Source organism: Oreochromis niloticus, linkage group LG5 (assembly GCF_001858045.2).
Source record: "Oreochromis niloticus isolate F11D_XX linkage group LG5, O_niloticus_UMD_NMBU, whole genome shotgun sequence".
Classification (NCBI taxonomy): domain Eukaryota; kingdom Metazoa; phylum Chordata; class Actinopteri; order Cichliformes; family Cichlidae; genus Oreochromis; species Oreochromis niloticus.
In genome coordinates, this window is record NC_031970.2 from 11,571,648 (window position 1) to 11,587,893 (window position 16,246).

At 41.6% G+C, this 16,246-nt stretch overlaps 1 protein-coding gene across 4 annotated transcripts in view; it reads right to left on the reverse strand.

Annotated features, from left to right (window-relative positions):
- The window catches only part of arhgef10la (Rho guanine nucleotide exchange factor (GEF) 10-like a), a 112,618-nt gene that overhangs the window by 57,366 nt on the left and 39,006 nt on the right, over positions 1–16,246 (reverse strand). For all 4 annotated transcript variants that reach the window (XM_013272861.3, XM_005469644.4, XM_005469643.4 and 1 more), the window contains 6 exons: positions 15,621–15,713; positions 14,634–14,804; positions 12,498–12,643; positions 11,419–11,591; positions 8,550–8,665; positions 7,064–7,191 (listed from right to left, as the gene is read on the reverse strand). In XM_013272861.3, coding sequence (XP_013128315.1) covers positions 7,064–7,191; positions 8,550–8,665; positions 11,419–11,591; positions 12,498–12,643; positions 14,634–14,804; positions 15,621–15,713 — 827 coding nt within the window. The remainder of the gene's footprint in view (positions 1–7,063; positions 7,192–8,549; positions 8,666–11,418; positions 11,592–12,497; positions 12,644–14,633; positions 14,805–15,620; positions 15,714–16,246) is intronic.

Here is a 16,246-nt window from a genome sequence, read left to right on the forward strand (position 1 = left end):
GAGGTGTAATTCATACCATTTGCTGCTTAAATATAGGAAAGGCAATTTGTCGAAGACAGAAGGGTAGACAGGGTGTGATGAGAATACAACTACTCTCCTGGCTACATTCCTTAGGTAACACTTCATGCCCACACGGCATCAAACATGCTAAACTGAGCGCAGTCTCCATTCCTCCCTCCTGCCCTCTGATTGACAGCCGCAGTGCAGGTGTGGTGCATTGCCAGAATGGAGAACTAGACTCGGGCACGCTGGCAGAGGCGAGATGAGAAAGGCTGAGAGGTAACGAGAAAAGGGAAGGGGAGGGGAACAGAGAGAGGGCAAAGCGGGGCAAGGGAGCGAAGAGAGGCGCTCGCCCAATGGATTTATGGGAGCAGGTCAGTGCCGAAGCACACGTGTGATACTAATGCACAAGGACGGGACAGATGTAGGATTGAGTGCTGAGTGGCAGCCTGTCATGCACCCATCCTTCAGTTCACCCCCGTCCTCCAGAGAATCAAAGAGAAAGTTTGTTCTGCAAAAAGTCAGATAACTAAGGGAAGCATTCAGATTTAGTTCGGGTAGGACTTGATGGAACTTCAGGAGAGATACACTTAAAGTGCGTCAGGATCGAATCTGATTTATAGAGGCGTTTCGTGATAATGTGCAAAATCGTGTTTGGCTTTTGGTGATGCAGGTTACAACTTCCAGAGGGCCTAAAATCTGAATGAATGCTCAAACCGCCACAGTAGCAGTCTTGATACTTAAATGTTTGTGAATCCAGCACCAGCACAGCCCTCCTGCAGATGACACAATAAAAACAGACACGGACAGCATACACTGTGGTTTTATCTGCGATACTGTTGATCGCAAGTAAATATCTGCTTGTCTGTATTAATACAAGTCTCAAGTCAGCCTGCAATCCTTGTAGTGGAAATATCTCTGCTACACAAAAGAATTATACTTAGAGGACATGGTTAAATTTAATTTAATTTCATCTTAATTGGTTGCCTCGGTGTTTACAGTTAAAGTAGTTAACAGGGTGATGTGACCTTATTATATGATTTATTCCACAGCTTAAGGCTACATTTAAAATAAGCAGTGTTAGATGTGAAGTGGGTTTTTTTCCACTTTCTCTAGCTATATGGAATTATTCATTTAAAGATTTCTGTGAGCTTGGCAGAGTTGTTGTTAGTACAAGTTATTTTTCTTTGCATTATGAAAAGTTAATGTTAACTCACAAGAATCATATCTTTCTAACTATGAAGAGGAGAGCAGACAGCTGAGTGGGCCGTCCACTATCTAATTGATGTTACTGTCAGGCGCTGGAGATATAAATAAAAGAAAGTTTTAGAACATTTGACATCTAAATTGAGTAGTATCCAGCAATTAAAATTCATGGTGTAAAGGTTAGAAGCATTTCTACAAAAAAAATCAATACATAACAAAAAGCTATTTATGAATATGTTCTTGTGGAAACAGGTTCAGATAATGTAAGATACCTCTTCAGTTAATAAGAGCATACTCCTCCAACAGTCCTGACTGCTCGAGCAGTAAGTAAAATGTTTCCACTTAAAGCTGACCAAGGAAAACGTGTCTTCGGTGCCCCTCAGCTCCAGCCCCACTACAAACGATAACTAGCTCAAAGTAGAGAACGGTGGTTATTCTTTGCCACATACTTGTGCGAATGTGCGTACTGTACATGTGGGAATAAGAAGGGAGAAAAAGAAACAAAAGAGCAACCTGTCCCTGGATAAAAGTGGCTATAAATAGGAGAACAGCGCAGGTAGGTGCAAAGGTGGAGTGCCTTTCACATAAGTATGCATTCACAAGTATGTTACAGATGTTATACTAACACTGCCATCTTCAGAAATTTGGGACACAAGTGTCTCCCGCTGCCCTGGATGCTCTCCAGTACTTAGGCCGCTGGCCAGGATCCTCACTCTGTTGTGTGCTTTTACTCACCAGCCTGATGATTTGCCTCACCTGCCAACCTCAGTATATATATGTCTTGTTGTTCCAGATACTGGTAACTAAATCACAGAAGTGCCGACACAAGATCCCTTCTCTTCAGTCCAGCTGTGCTTAATTAAAAGAGTCATCCAGTTATTTAGTTACTCCGCTGCCCTTCCCTGCAAACAATTCAGTTAGTTTGCTGCCCATTCAAGCGGCAGATTTGCTTGTCATTAATTGTCAATTCCTACTAAAAGAGTAATGTAAAGTTCAATTCTATTTTAGTCCCCTTTTATTTGTGTGACAGAAAACATCTGAGAGTTGGAAAAAGCATGAATAACTTTAATCTAAAGCTAAAGAAAACACCATTTCCAAGACTGTAGTCCAAGCAAGAAACCTTTTCCTGAAACTAGGGCTTCTGGTATTAATATCATGTCATGCCTTCTGTATGTTTCTTGTTAGACACGTGGAACAATCAAAGAAAAACCTCTGCTGTACAGATGCAAAGATAAGACTGTCAGTCAGAATGCGCTAGAAATCAGTCATCTGACTGCGAGCTAAAGTACTGCCACCTGCCTTGCAGGCATTCGGCACATAAAAGCTTCCATTAAATAAAAAAAGGAAGAAAAAAAATGTTTCTCTGGCTTATAATACTGCTCTTTTGTGTATGCTGTTCTGGTGGTGTAAGTGGATGAAGCAACAAACACATTTGGTTAAACTATGAAATTTGAACTCTGTATCTATCGCTTGCCAGTATGGTCCATGAATCTATGCCTGTGGTTGCTCCTGCAGACGCAGTAAAAGAGGATGTTAATGAACTGCTGTCACACGTAGGCTGGTGCCTTTGAGGCAACAGTCGGGATTCTCTCCACGTACTCGTCTGTTTGCAGTGTGGAGGCTGTGATGTGCTGCCTGACTGCAGAGAGTCGCTTGCGGCCAGACAGGAGGGGACCAACTCAGTACAGGGGGTCCCTGCTGCGGTCCCACTCTCTCACCAGCAGAGCAAAGGCTTAGCTCTGCATGCGAGAGTGTGTATCTATGTTTCTGCCCCATAATGTGTGTGCCTCATCGTGTGAAATACATGCTTGCTTTTTTTGCAGTTGCATTTGTCAGTGGGAAGTATATGTGAATACACGTAACATACAGGTGCTGGAAGCAGGGTAATGCTTATGAATCATACTAGTTACAAAACGGAAAAACACAGTTAGGAAACAGTGTGTGTGTGTGTGTGTGTGTGTGTGTGTGTGTGCGTGTGTGTGTGTGTGTGTATTTCTAAGAAACACAGACTGTGAACCAGAAATTGTGAACCATATTAGTCACAAAACAAAAAAAGGACATGCAAGGAAAAAACTGTGTGTGTGTGTGTGTGTGTGTGTGTGTGTGTGTGTGTGTGTGTGTGTGTGTGTTTGAGAGAAACAGAGCCAGTCTGTCCACTGCTCTCCCCTACAATCTGCCGCTATTGCACCCTGGGTAGTGTCAGAATGGCTCGGGTACCCGCTGTGCCACCTGTCACCCCAGCCCCGAGGCTCACTGCCGGTCCAGCCACCCAGCACTGAGGCCCAGCCTCAATTAGATTGCTATCACACAACCAGAATTGGCTCTTTTTCCCTACAGGAGATTTCTCTCTTTCAGCTGACATTGTTATCTTTTACGTCACCACAAAAACTCCAAGTATGATTTCAACACGAGTCTTGCTCTACAGTATTGAATTTTTAAGTACAAATATACAGCTTGGACATATGTCGGGGTGGGAAATCTCCTTGTCAGTTCAGTTGCTAATGACATTATCACAGGAACTCAGCAAATAGGGGACCCCTTAAAGGGGAATTCGGGGACTCTCTTGTAAGCGTGGCATCTGGCTCCACCAAACATCTGAGTAAGCAGATTGGCCCTGCAGGCCTGGTGTGACAGCCGATGAGGAAGCTGGGAGATGTGGGAGAAGTGATCTGCACAGCTCCGCTGCTCAAGCTGTCACTTTAGCTTGGTTTGGCACAGTTAGATTCTCTCTGGCTCTGAAGCATTAGGCCCACTCTTCTGACTGCCGCTGCCCTGCCGGCACCAAGCCAAATCTTTCATGGGGGAGGTCGCTCATCACTCTCACTCTTTCTTTCTTCCTCTCCTCCCCCTGCTTAGTATGTCTCAGCAGGGCTCTGGCTTCTTTATCGCAATCTTTCTCTTTTTGTCCTCCCTTGCCTCTTTCTTATCCTATTCCCAGCAGAAGCCACGAAATGGAATCCATTATAATCTGCCATTATTTGCTATTTTCCAGTTCTTGTTCCAGCACTCTAAGCTACTCATATGCTCTCTCCTTGCCGTCTTTGTTGGTCTCTAAGTAGGTGTTCAGTCATTCATTAGTCAATCCACCCACCAGGATGCACCTCAACATGTAACACTAGCACTTCTGTGCAAGGTAACCTTCTGTGCATTGTATGCAGCTTTGTATTTTAACCTAAGACAATAAAAAATCTAATGTTGTTTTGTGTTTGGACTATTGAAGAAAACATGCCTGAAAGTTCACAGTATCACATTTTACAAATTTTCTGTGACTTAATAAAACTAAATATAAGAACTATAAGAGTACAACATTTATATTAGGGCACCCCACAGTCAGGAAATCCAATTATAGGACAGAATATTTTGCATTTCAGGACAGTATAAACACACCGTAAATGAAGAAAGATATTAGCGGGCAATTCATAAAAATTACACATTAGGGGCCAAGAGTTAAGTAAAGGCCAAAGCAAAAAACGTTTCTCATTAAACGCTCCAAAAAGGAACATTTTGTGGAGACAATTCATTATTCAATCCAAGCACTGAATAAAATGAATTATTTGACTTGGGTAATTACCCAGTCACGACAGACCAAACTGTTCGCACCTCTGATTTGCAAAAGGTCAAGGTGCCTGTTGGCCCACGGTTCTAAGAGGATGTATGTTACCACAGTTCCTGTTGCTTTTACCCCTTCATATTGTTCTTCCAGTATTTTCTGCCTCTCTCACATTAACAAATATAAAAATATATGAATTTAGGCATTTACTGCAAATATAAATGAATTCAAGTGTTCCTGAGATACTGTGTTCTTGGAAAAGGAGATTAACCTCTGAACTCTAAAATCTAATCAAATGAGTCCAAGTGAATTTTTGTGCCAAAGCTGTAAATTTTTCCTCAAGGCACTTAAGAAATGTTGTGAGATGTATCAACATATGCACAAATGTACCCAAAAACAGAAAGCTTCCAGCCACAGCTTTTGCCAGCTGGAACTGTAACTGACTGTATATAAAAGATGGATGTAGCCACTGTGAAATCAGCTACCGGTTTGTGGACAGCCATTAGAAAAGCCCTAGAGCTGTAATCAGCTTATGCTAGTAATGGAATGGAATGGCCGTAACACAACTCTAAAAAGTTGTGAGCAAAAGGCTGGAAAAGTAAATGGTACTAAAAAGAAACAGCTGGAGGAACATTTTGCAACTAATTAAGCTAATTGGCAACAGGTCAGCAATGTGACTGGGTATAAAAAAAGAGCACCTCAAAGAGGTTTACCATTCTGCAAAAAACTGCCCTGTCAGAATAAAGTTTCCCAGTGCAAAGACTTTGACTTTCTTATCATCATAATAATACGTACATAATATCATCAAAAGATGGAGAGTGACTGGAGAAATCTCTGTGCAAGAGACAAGGTCAAAACTCAGTATTGGATGCTCATAACCTTTGGGCCCTCAGGCAGCACTGCATTAAAATAGACTTCACTCTGTCGTGTCAATCACTGCATGGACTCACTTCCAGAAACCAGCAGCTGTAAACACAGATTGCCATGCCATCCACAAATGTAAGGTAAAGCTCTACCATGCAAAGAAGAAGCCATATGTGAACGTGAAACGCTGCTGTCTTCTCTGAGCCAAGACTCGTTTAAATTGAAAGAGGCAAAGTAGAAAACGGAAAACTTGAAATTCTTTTTCTGAAAAAATGTAAGCCATGTTCTTCAGACTAAAGAGAAGACAGACCACCCAGCTCGTTATCAGAGCAAAATAACAAAGCCTGACTGTATGGACTTGTACATACGGAAATGGCACCATCAATACTGAAAAGTATATAAAGAGTTTTTAGACCAACCTTGAATATTTCAGTAAACCAATACTGTCCCGCATAATACACCTATTACAACAACAAGGCTTAGGAATGAAAGAGTCTGAGTCCTGAATTGGCCTTTCTGCAGTCCAGACTTTAACAAATAAAAACATTTGATGACATGGAACAGAAAAAACAAAGAGCAAAGAAAACCAAGAAGCAGCTAGAATCCTATATCAGACAAGAAGGGGACAACATTATTCTCCCACCAATCTAGCAACTGGTCTCAACAGTTTCCAGATGTTTCTGGAATGTTTTTAGAATTTTTCTGCCATTTTTTCTTTTCGATTTTTGTCAGTTTAAAACACAATATCTGTAACTTATTGCATTCTGTATTGATTTGCAATTTACACAACCGTCCAAAATTTTTTTTTAAATTGTGGTTGTAGATTTTTGTGTTTTTAAAAACCGAATAAATCACAACTTTAAGCCTTAATATAATTTAAATGGTTTAAATATATGTTGTATACCAGTTATATAAAAAAGTAGTAAATCATAAAGACCAAAAATGTCTTTTCAATTAGATTTTAAATAGGTTTATTTCTACTATAGTGTTGGAATTTTTAAATGACTCAAGCTCAAGTGTCCAATTGAGGAACTGCAGTTTTTTGCGTTGCGCATGGGCTTCATCTATCAGCCTCGGCGGCTGCTTGGCATGGGAGAATAAAAACGTTGCAAAGCATAGGGAGCATGGATTCTAGCCGAGCATAAGCCTAATTCTCCACGGTGATAGAACATGCACAGTAATATAATAACTAATTAATATAATCATTGGTTATAAAACGCTCATCACTGGGTGTTATCGTTTAGTGGTTTATATGACTGCCAGGTTCTGTCAGTGTTTGGTAATTTCATCATTTGAACATTTAAACCATTTACCAAAAAAACACTTTTGAACTACTGTTAATGGAGTTTTGTTTGTTTTGGGTTTTTTTTTTTTACTCTTCATGCCATATACACTTAAACAGTACATTTTACTTGGATCCACATCTGTATGTGAAATACTCACTTGTCTGGCCTGCCAGGCACCTGCAGGCGTAAGCGACATTTGTTAGCACTCTGGATCTGTTCTTCTTTGATGCGGATAAGCCTCTGCAGAGCCAGACACCAGTCCTGGGCCACAGTGGTGTTGAGGTTCTTTGACAGAAAAACACAGTTAAAAACTGTTTCTCAGTTCTAGCGTACACTAGGTCATCTAGCACAGACCCAAGTACAAAATGTGTTCACAGGGCACAGGTGTATACTATAGATGTACTTGATACTGTTGCACACAAACTGAGAAACTGCCACACATCCATTTGAAAAAAAAAAAAAAGGCAGTAGGTGATTTGAGGCAATGTGCTTCAAATAACATATTGAACAAGCATTTTTATCTTATCAAGTGAAATTCTGAATTGACTTCAGTACTAGTATCCATTTTACAGTAAAACATAGACCCTCAAGTCAAACAGAATCAAATCAATTTTCTGAAGTCAATGAGCTGTGCAGAGGTATTCTGTCTATTTGTTCAGCGGACAATATTAGAACTCTGTGGAAAGTGAATGTCATTTAGTGCAAGGCGAATATCACTCTTCCTGAGGACATTATGCTCATTAAGTGCAGGGAGGCAAAGGTGCCACCATTAGCCTGAGAGGTTCTTTGGTGATTGCTGGAGTATACCTCCCTGGAGGTGTTACTGTATGCAGTGTATGGCACTGTTAATGTGATAGTGCTACACTACTGTGCCCTGATTTAAACTCTGCAGGAGGGGTCCTGACAGCTTCTTTTGCAACATAACAAATCTGACACTCCTTTAATATATGAGAGGTACATCTCATTCTCACAATTGTGCTACTATTGATAATTAGACGGATTTGAAACTTGGCTCTTAGAAACCAGTGATCCGAGAAGCATATTATACATCTCTTTGTTCATACTTAAAACATCTTGAAGCCTTTTGCGATATCTTTTACAGGAACAGAAACAGACTCCCCAAACGGTCTTTTCACTATCCAAATGTGATCACTGAGTTTACACTGAGTTCAGAGATTTAATTTAACTGAGCATACTTCATTGTTGTCTTTGCTACCTCTGTGAATCTTCAGTGTGTTCTCAAGGCTTAGAAGGTATTGTCAGTTTACAGAACACATTCCATACTTCAACCATTTCCATTCGATGCCTTGAGATAACGCGTTTATGAATAATTTGTGATGCTGAAAGCGGTTTTTGAGAGGAGAACAGCATGCCTCAAGGTCAGTGCAATTTTTTTTCTTCTTTTTTTATAGTTGACAATTAAGTTCTCTAAACAAACCCTGAGAGATTTATCCTTTGTAGCCATATGACAAACGACACGCTGTGACTTTTGTGGTTTGGCCCGTAGAGTCAGCTGGACTGACAAAGCCAATGTCCAATGCCTTGTCTTTCAGCTAATTTTGCTGTACTACAAATGTTCTGGGATACACACTTCCCTGTGAGACACTCCAGGAACAGCAAAAGTCGCATAAAGAGACAAGTACCTGATATGTCCCTTCCAATGTACCCACAAGCAGAGTGACCTCTTCCACAACAGAAAGGTCATGTTGTAGCTCTTGTAGCTCCTGGTAAAGGCGTGGAGGGCCTAGGATTGCTCTACCTAAGAGACAACACACAAAGTTGGAGAGTTTATGAAATGACCACCTCTACTATTATTTAAAGAAAGAGTGCAGACGTTGTTCAACAACTGCTAGTAATCAGGGAATATATTACATATATTACTGTTACAAAAATAAATGTGGATAATAATGAAGAGACTTTTCAGGTTTGAGAAACTGTAACAAGTGGACAGTTTACAGTAATCCTTGACAAATTATTTGATAAATTGTTGATATTTAAATTGTTAGTTGATTGATAGAAAATAAATTGATTCAATGCCACTTCAGTTTATATTATAAATGTACTCAGTGTTCAAAAAATGTAAAGAACATGGTGACGTTGTTCCTTAGAACTCATGGAAGCGCCGAAAGAAAAGTTGCTTTTGTTGAAACTCCAGTGGCACTAATAAAAGAGGTTCGATGTGCAGATGGATCGATCTTCATTATTTGTTGAACTACAGAGAGTGAATTTATGAGTAAAAAAAAAAAATTAGATGGAGAAACTGTTATTTGGAGCCATGATGCCCTTTTACTGGCCAAAAGGAATGCAGGTGTCTCATTAGACGCAAAATTCAGCATCGATTTGAGGTCCGCTTCCTTCAAAGTCTCTCTCTCCTACTGCCAGGAATCAATAGTTGCGTCTCCTCCTGTCTGCCATCCTCAGTCCTAGCTCCCCTGGCCCACATCTCCCAAGCAGCAGGCTCTATGAGAACCACCTAATTAAATTCTGCAGGTAGCTTTTGCTCCAGAGCTGTCCTGCACTGTCATCACTACCACACAATAAAGTAGCAGAAGAGCAGAGCTGGTAGGCAGGCTTGGTGAGGCATGCATCTCCAATGGGACCTGCAGCTTTCTGTGTATTCACGTGCATACGTGAAATTAGGGTATAGCCCAAATAGGGAAGGGAGAGAGACAGAGAGAGGCAGCCTGGTATTGTTCATCTAAAAAGCTCCATTGTAGCTTTTGGGGTTTAATGGGATCTTTGACACAGAGAGACAGTGACATCTGTCATCTGTGGAAGGAAATCAATAGGTGAGACATCTGAATACAAAGGGGTGGGCTGCGAGCCGCAAAAACAACGTTTTTCTTTTCTCCCCGAGGAGACTGCCGGGAACCCTGTGCAGGTTTGTCGAGTCCTCGCGGGCTTGCTGTTGGCTATGGCCAGAGAGGTGAATGTGCTGAGTTGTAATCCAGCGTAATCCAGTTGGTGAGGCACGATATGGTTTATACACTCAGACACGGCTATCCACACGAGCCGCCAGGCATATAACTCACTGGTGTGGAAGGCTTGAGCCCAGAGGGGTCCATCCTGGCACTCAGCTGCTGTACCGGTAATGCTAGCTGGTAGCTTTAGAGACAATGCAGATTCACACCTGCACCAAAATCCTTGTCTGACTCTCAGCCAAAGCCCGCTGTTACACTTCTGACAAAAAATAGCTTTTCTGAGAGTGGGTCAAAAGGGAAGCAGCAATAAAAAGGGCAAAACGAGGTAAGACAGCATGAGAGTAAACAAATTGCACAATTGGCTTTTCAGGAAATAAAAAAACAACCCATAAACATTGTCGGGTCTTCTGTGTATTAGTAAAAACAAGTAGAGAGACAACACGATAGAGACACAGGCAGATTCATTGGGTAGAGTAAAAAAGACTGGCCTGCATTTCCCTAAAGGCCAGCTTTCTTCAATAAAGAAGGGTACTGGGGCCCGCAGAAGATGAAAAATGACTCCATTTTGAGCCATGCTGAGGGAGAGAAGGATTTAGACTAGACACCCTACTGAATGACATCACAGGGGACTATAAATAGATGGGACTGCCAGTCAGAATGAAAATTTGGGAAACAGCCCCACAGATGTTCAGAGAGGTTTCTGGATAGACATGATTAAGGTTACCACACTGTGTCGAAATGGCAAAAAAAGAGAACAGAGAATGTTAGAATCAGTATCCAGCACCTCTGAGGGGCATAACATTTGCAGAGTTATACACAAGTAAAAGGAAGACAGACAGGTGGGTGAGAGCTAACCCTAAACGATCCCAAAACCTTGCAGCAAAGTAGTGAGTATACAACTATAGACTACCTGAACAACTGCAAAAACTAAATCCTCTGAGAATCTAAACCAACTCTCAAAACACTAGCAGCTCGCCGAGCGTGACACGGAGAGCTCTGAAGAAGGCGCCATTAATATTTAAGTCATGGAGCTGCAACTTTAAAAAGTGTGTAGCATTACATCCTGATAAGGCTTTGTATCTCCCTTTTCCCATGGCACATTTATCAGGGATCTCGTCAAGCTCTGTATACACCAGAGTTTTGTGAGGGGTGGTGGGAGAACTAGTGTTTCAACCACAGATTCCTATCTACAGCTACTGGCTCTCTAATTGGGCCTGGAAAGGGAGGGAATAATCTCTGCAGATTGATGACTCCACTCTAGATGTGTTTGTGGTCTATCAGAGAGTGAAATGAGACTGTGAGGATGATGCAGCAGGGGGCTCACTAGCCCCACATCGCTCTCCAAGATAAAACACCCCAGGCAGATGAGAACAAGTGACCATCATCACTATCCTCCTCACAAACACATCCTCAATCAGAGTGACAAGCAGCGCGGACGCATCTCCTCCCCTCCATGCGATACTTCAGAACAGAAACAGATTAGGCTTGCTGAGTCAGAAGCAAGGGCTGGGGCTAACAGTCAGTCCCAGTGATGAGATTAACAAAATAAATGAGAAAAGACAGTTTGACGTGTTCGCATTCTTGTTTTTACCTGACGTGAAGGTACCACTTGGCCTCTTAGCCCCACTCTGCTGGAACAAGGTGTCTTTGCTTTGAGAGCCCTCCTGCCCAACTTCTACTACTTGCACCTGTTGAAGGGGGGCGCTCCACTTAATTGTGTACTTGGGGCCAACAGGGACTAGGCTGCTGATATCTGGAGGCCCTCTGTTAGAGACAGAGAGAGGAAAAAAAGGAGGGATGTAATTAAAAGGAAAACAACTCAAGAGAGAACCTCGCTCTAGCCAAATGCTCCCGCTAAAAGCACTACACCAAACACTCGATGGAACGAGATGCTCTGCGAAATGTTACAAAGGTGGTTGGTAGTGGGAATTAGAATTTTTATGATCACCCATGTTCCCCACCAAAATTGTACCCCTGGCTGTGAGGAGGAGTTCATTGCTATTCATGTATTCCTGTAATCACGCAGACAATCAACATTGTGATCGGTTTGTCAAGTTCCTGGAGGGCAGACAAAGTCAACTTCGGGACACTCGAGTTGAATGAGACGAAGAGTGATAATTGCTTTGAAGGCTGAACAAGAAGGCTTTAAGCGACATCTTTGACAGGGGCTTTGCAAAATATACAAAATCCCTTTCCTGTTTACTTCTCTCAAGAAAGAGAGGGACAGACAGAAAGAGACAAGGGAAGAGTGAGAGAAATGCAGGAAGAGAGAGTGAGAGATGTGATCAATGGTGCTGTCACATAAGATAAATTGGACAGAAACCAAAAAATGTTTTATGTCAGTAATCTAGAAGTCCTGAAGCTGTAGTTAGGTATTCTACCATTTGTTTAAAGCTGATAAAGCTGCTGCAATTCCAGATAGTGCTCAAAACCCCTAGCAGCTATTTCTCTTTACTATGCAGTTTGCCAAAATATCCTTGTGAAACCTAGGGCACAACATTAGAGCCTTTGCCACCTAATAGCAATTTCTTCTAACTGTGCAGCGTACCACACTGTCTTTTCACAACTTGCACACAACTTCATGCTAGAACTACACATTAGGAACGCATTAGCAAAGTGTTCTAGGATGCAAGGGCATTTAGCTCAATTTGCTCTACAAGAGGGACTTACTTGACATTTATGTTGGCACAGATGAGTACATCATCAAAGAGGAAGACCTTTCTCTCCTTCGACTTCAGGACTTGTCCCCGCTCACCATACACAGTCTCAATAAGCGTCTCACAAAGGACGAGTGACCCCTGCTCCGAGTTCAGTTGCTAAAAGGGACACAGCAATCAGATCAGAGGCACAGAAGACAGTATCACAAAGGGCCAGTCCTCTGGAGTTCAGTGCCTGGAGGACGCACAAGTCAGGCTTGGAGGAACAGATGTCTCATCAGGGATTAGCAACACACTCATCCTTCTCAAGGTCGTTTAATGTGTGTGTCCTGAATGTATACGCAAATACATCTAAAGCACATTTATTCTACAGACTTAGTTAAAGTAACCCGCGCATGCCCTTCTGCCTACCTCTGCTTTTCATACAATTCTTAAGTAATGAGAGAGGATCATAAAGCCAAGCTTCAGTTTAATTCAAGGGCAAGAAAGGTTTGCATGATTTTTTTCCCCCAATGCTTCAGAAATATGCTTACAATTATTCCTTGTCCTGTTGCCTATACTATGCTCTCCACCATCCCACTAACACAGAGTCCAAGCTGGCTTAGCTTATGAACACTTGGACATACAATCCTTTCCACCACAACAGGGCAGCTACACAGGGATACAAATGCATTAGCTGTTGCGTGCACCCCTTTAACACGAACACCCACACAGAGACAGTTAAAGAATCCAATAACAGATGGAATTTATGCTACACTATGTTGGCACATGCTTTCCTTTTCAGTCATCCATATGTTTGGCTAAGGGAAATGGCAAAGGAAAGCCTTTTATCACTTTGGTCCAGCTTCTTTTATGACTGCCTAAATCAATACTTTTATTTTATGCACACTGCACCAAAATAAGCCAGACTCATCACAATTAAAATAATACCACTGTAGTGCAAGCACCGGGTTAAGTTCAAAGATGAAGCTCACATCCTGATACATTGATGTTTGTACTCGCTAAAAGGCACGAATTTTAGCAAATAATGAAACTCTCTGCTGCGTTCATTCTACAACCTGCAGTGCAATAACGCAGCTGACCACATTTCAGAAAAGAGAATGTCCTATCTACAAGAAGTAGCTGATTTTGGCTCAGATAGCTCACAGAATGACTCATTAGTCTGACTCGGACTGCTATTTGATGGGCACAAAACCATACAGCTCCTTCGAGATGTGGGCTGTTATGAGAATACATTCTTAAAGTCTTCAAGCATCAATAGACACACACGGCAGTGCACCGTGCACGTGCGCTCATGTGAGTGGGAGTGCATTTGTGTATGTGGGTGTATGAAAACTCTCTCGCATGGTTATCTGTCCTGTTCTGGTGACTTAGATACTTTGAGACAAAGAATGAATATTTCATTGGATAGTTATGGGGGCAATAGAGGCGAGTGTTTCCTATTGGAATTCTGCAGTGTCACCGCAGCAAATGGAATTCTGTGCGAGTGGAGGAGATTGGCCGAATCAGCTCATCTCAGAGTCCTGGAAAGCAGGGGCTGATAGAGAGAAGTAAAAAAGGGAGGGTGAAAAAGTGAAGAAGACAGAGAAAAAAGCAGTCACACTAGAGAAAGAGAAGAAGAGTATATAAGCTGAGTGAGAAGGTAAGCAAGAGAGTAAGCAATGGAGTGCAAGAGGGGAATAGAGAGGAGGTAAAGAGGAAAGAGAGAGAGAGAAAGGAAGAGGGAGAGCGACAGGGTGAAAGAGATAGCTCTCTTACAGTTTCCAATTAAATGTCTCATTTACCCCCTAATTCTTCTTATTCAGAGCAGCATTTGTTCAGATTCGCAGCGGCAGGACTGTAATTTCAGAGTGGTAATGGAGAAGCAACGCCTCTGCCACCGCATTTGGTACTGTTTGGGGATGATAATGGGCATCGTTTCTATGAGGTAATTTCTCTAAATAAAAATGCCTCCCTAGATTAATGTTTGGGAAAGTGATATAAGTGATTGCTTTATACTAGTTTAATTTTAGGTGTTTGGCTCACAGTGATAACAACATGTGGAGTTACAGAGCTCAGTGGACTGGTTCACAGCTGATTTGATTGGGGCATATGTACGTGTGTGCAAATGCAGATATGTTTATGCGGGAGTGCATGCGTATCCAGTCACCTTACTGAGCAAGCGATCACTAACGCTGCGGGCTAGCTGTTGAGTCTCTGCAATCTGGTCGGCTACTCGTTTCTGTTCATTCAGCTTCTCAGCCAGCACCTCTAGCTCTGTGAGAGCAAGCTGCAGGGGCAGGCGATCCACATGTCCTTTGGGCGTATTCTTAAGCATGTCCTAAAAAAAGGTCACAAAAAAGTTTTAAGTAAAGGTATAACTTGTTAGAATTATAAACCATTCAGTGTTTTTACCTTTATCCTGAAATACAGTGAATTAATGTGGACTGATTAGGAGTGTTGTCCCCAACTTGAAATATCCCAATCAGGATCAAATGCTCACTTTGGGTAAAAATGTATATCACACTAATTTTCCTGTGGTTATGTTAACTCTATAAAGCACAAAATCAACAAAACCGATTCAAACCCCCCCAAATGTCTGTTAACATGCATGTTCTGTGCCTTCCATCTGCATCTATGACCCAGTGAAAATATAAATGTTTTCTTGATATGCATCTTAGCTGCACCTCTGCGCCTTCAGGTCTACTTCCCTGTAATGTATGATTTAATACATACACTTCTTCTTTAGAGTACTGAGTTTAGGCTGGAAGAAAATGCCTGATTCACATTCATAACTTATCTTTGGAATTCATGGATAATCAATGCCTACTGAGGGATGAAATGAGCTACTGCAGATCCAGCAAGTCAAGCTCAAATCCAAATCTTTGCTCAAAATGGAAAATGGAAGCTAGGACATAAAGACAGTAATATGAAAAACTGATGTGGCTAGCTACTTCGCCTGCTTTGAAAGTATGCGAGGAAATGTACTTTGGACTTAAAATCCATAATCAATTGCATTGCAGCGTTGCATCTTTAGTCTATATGCTCAGTCTTTAATGTGACCAAAGTTTCTTATATTGAAAGCAAGTAAGACATAAAGAGATTGATTAAAAGAAAAGAAATAAAATTACTAGGCTCTAAAAACAACACTTTATACCTGCAGGAGCAGTATGAACTGAGGGAATCGCTGAATGGGCTTAACCATCAGGCCGTACAGAGTGATCCGATCAACACTTGATGCCTGCTTTTTCTGAAACCAAAAGGAAAAAAGAAAACAGAATTGTGCAGTTAGAGAAAAACTCTTTCAAAAAAGGCCATTAAGAGGAAACTATGTTATTCCTGCTTTAAAAGGAGCTAGTCAGAATTCTCTTTAGACCACGTGTGGGTGTGTGAGTGGGTGAATAAGGTATGAAAATCAGGGTGTATTAGTCATATGAGTGTATAAAAGGGGAGTTTCTTTGAGTGCGTTATGTCTAATGTATTTCTGTGGGTGCAGGTCAGGAAAAGATATCGCTTGGTGCAGTGTTAAGTCTATGGCATGATGACACCGCCAGGACCTATTTAACAGACTGTATGGTGGAACAGTTTGGATAAACCAAACTGTAAAAAAGAAAGATTGAAAAAGACCAGAAGGCATCTTGCATCTCATTTTTTATGCTTAGGAACTAAAACAAACTGTTTTGCTGATCATTATTGACTTTAGTTTGGACTGCTATTTGAAATAGGATAGGTTGTCAGTTATAGACAACAGACATGTCTGTGCTGAGGAGGAATTGGATTTGG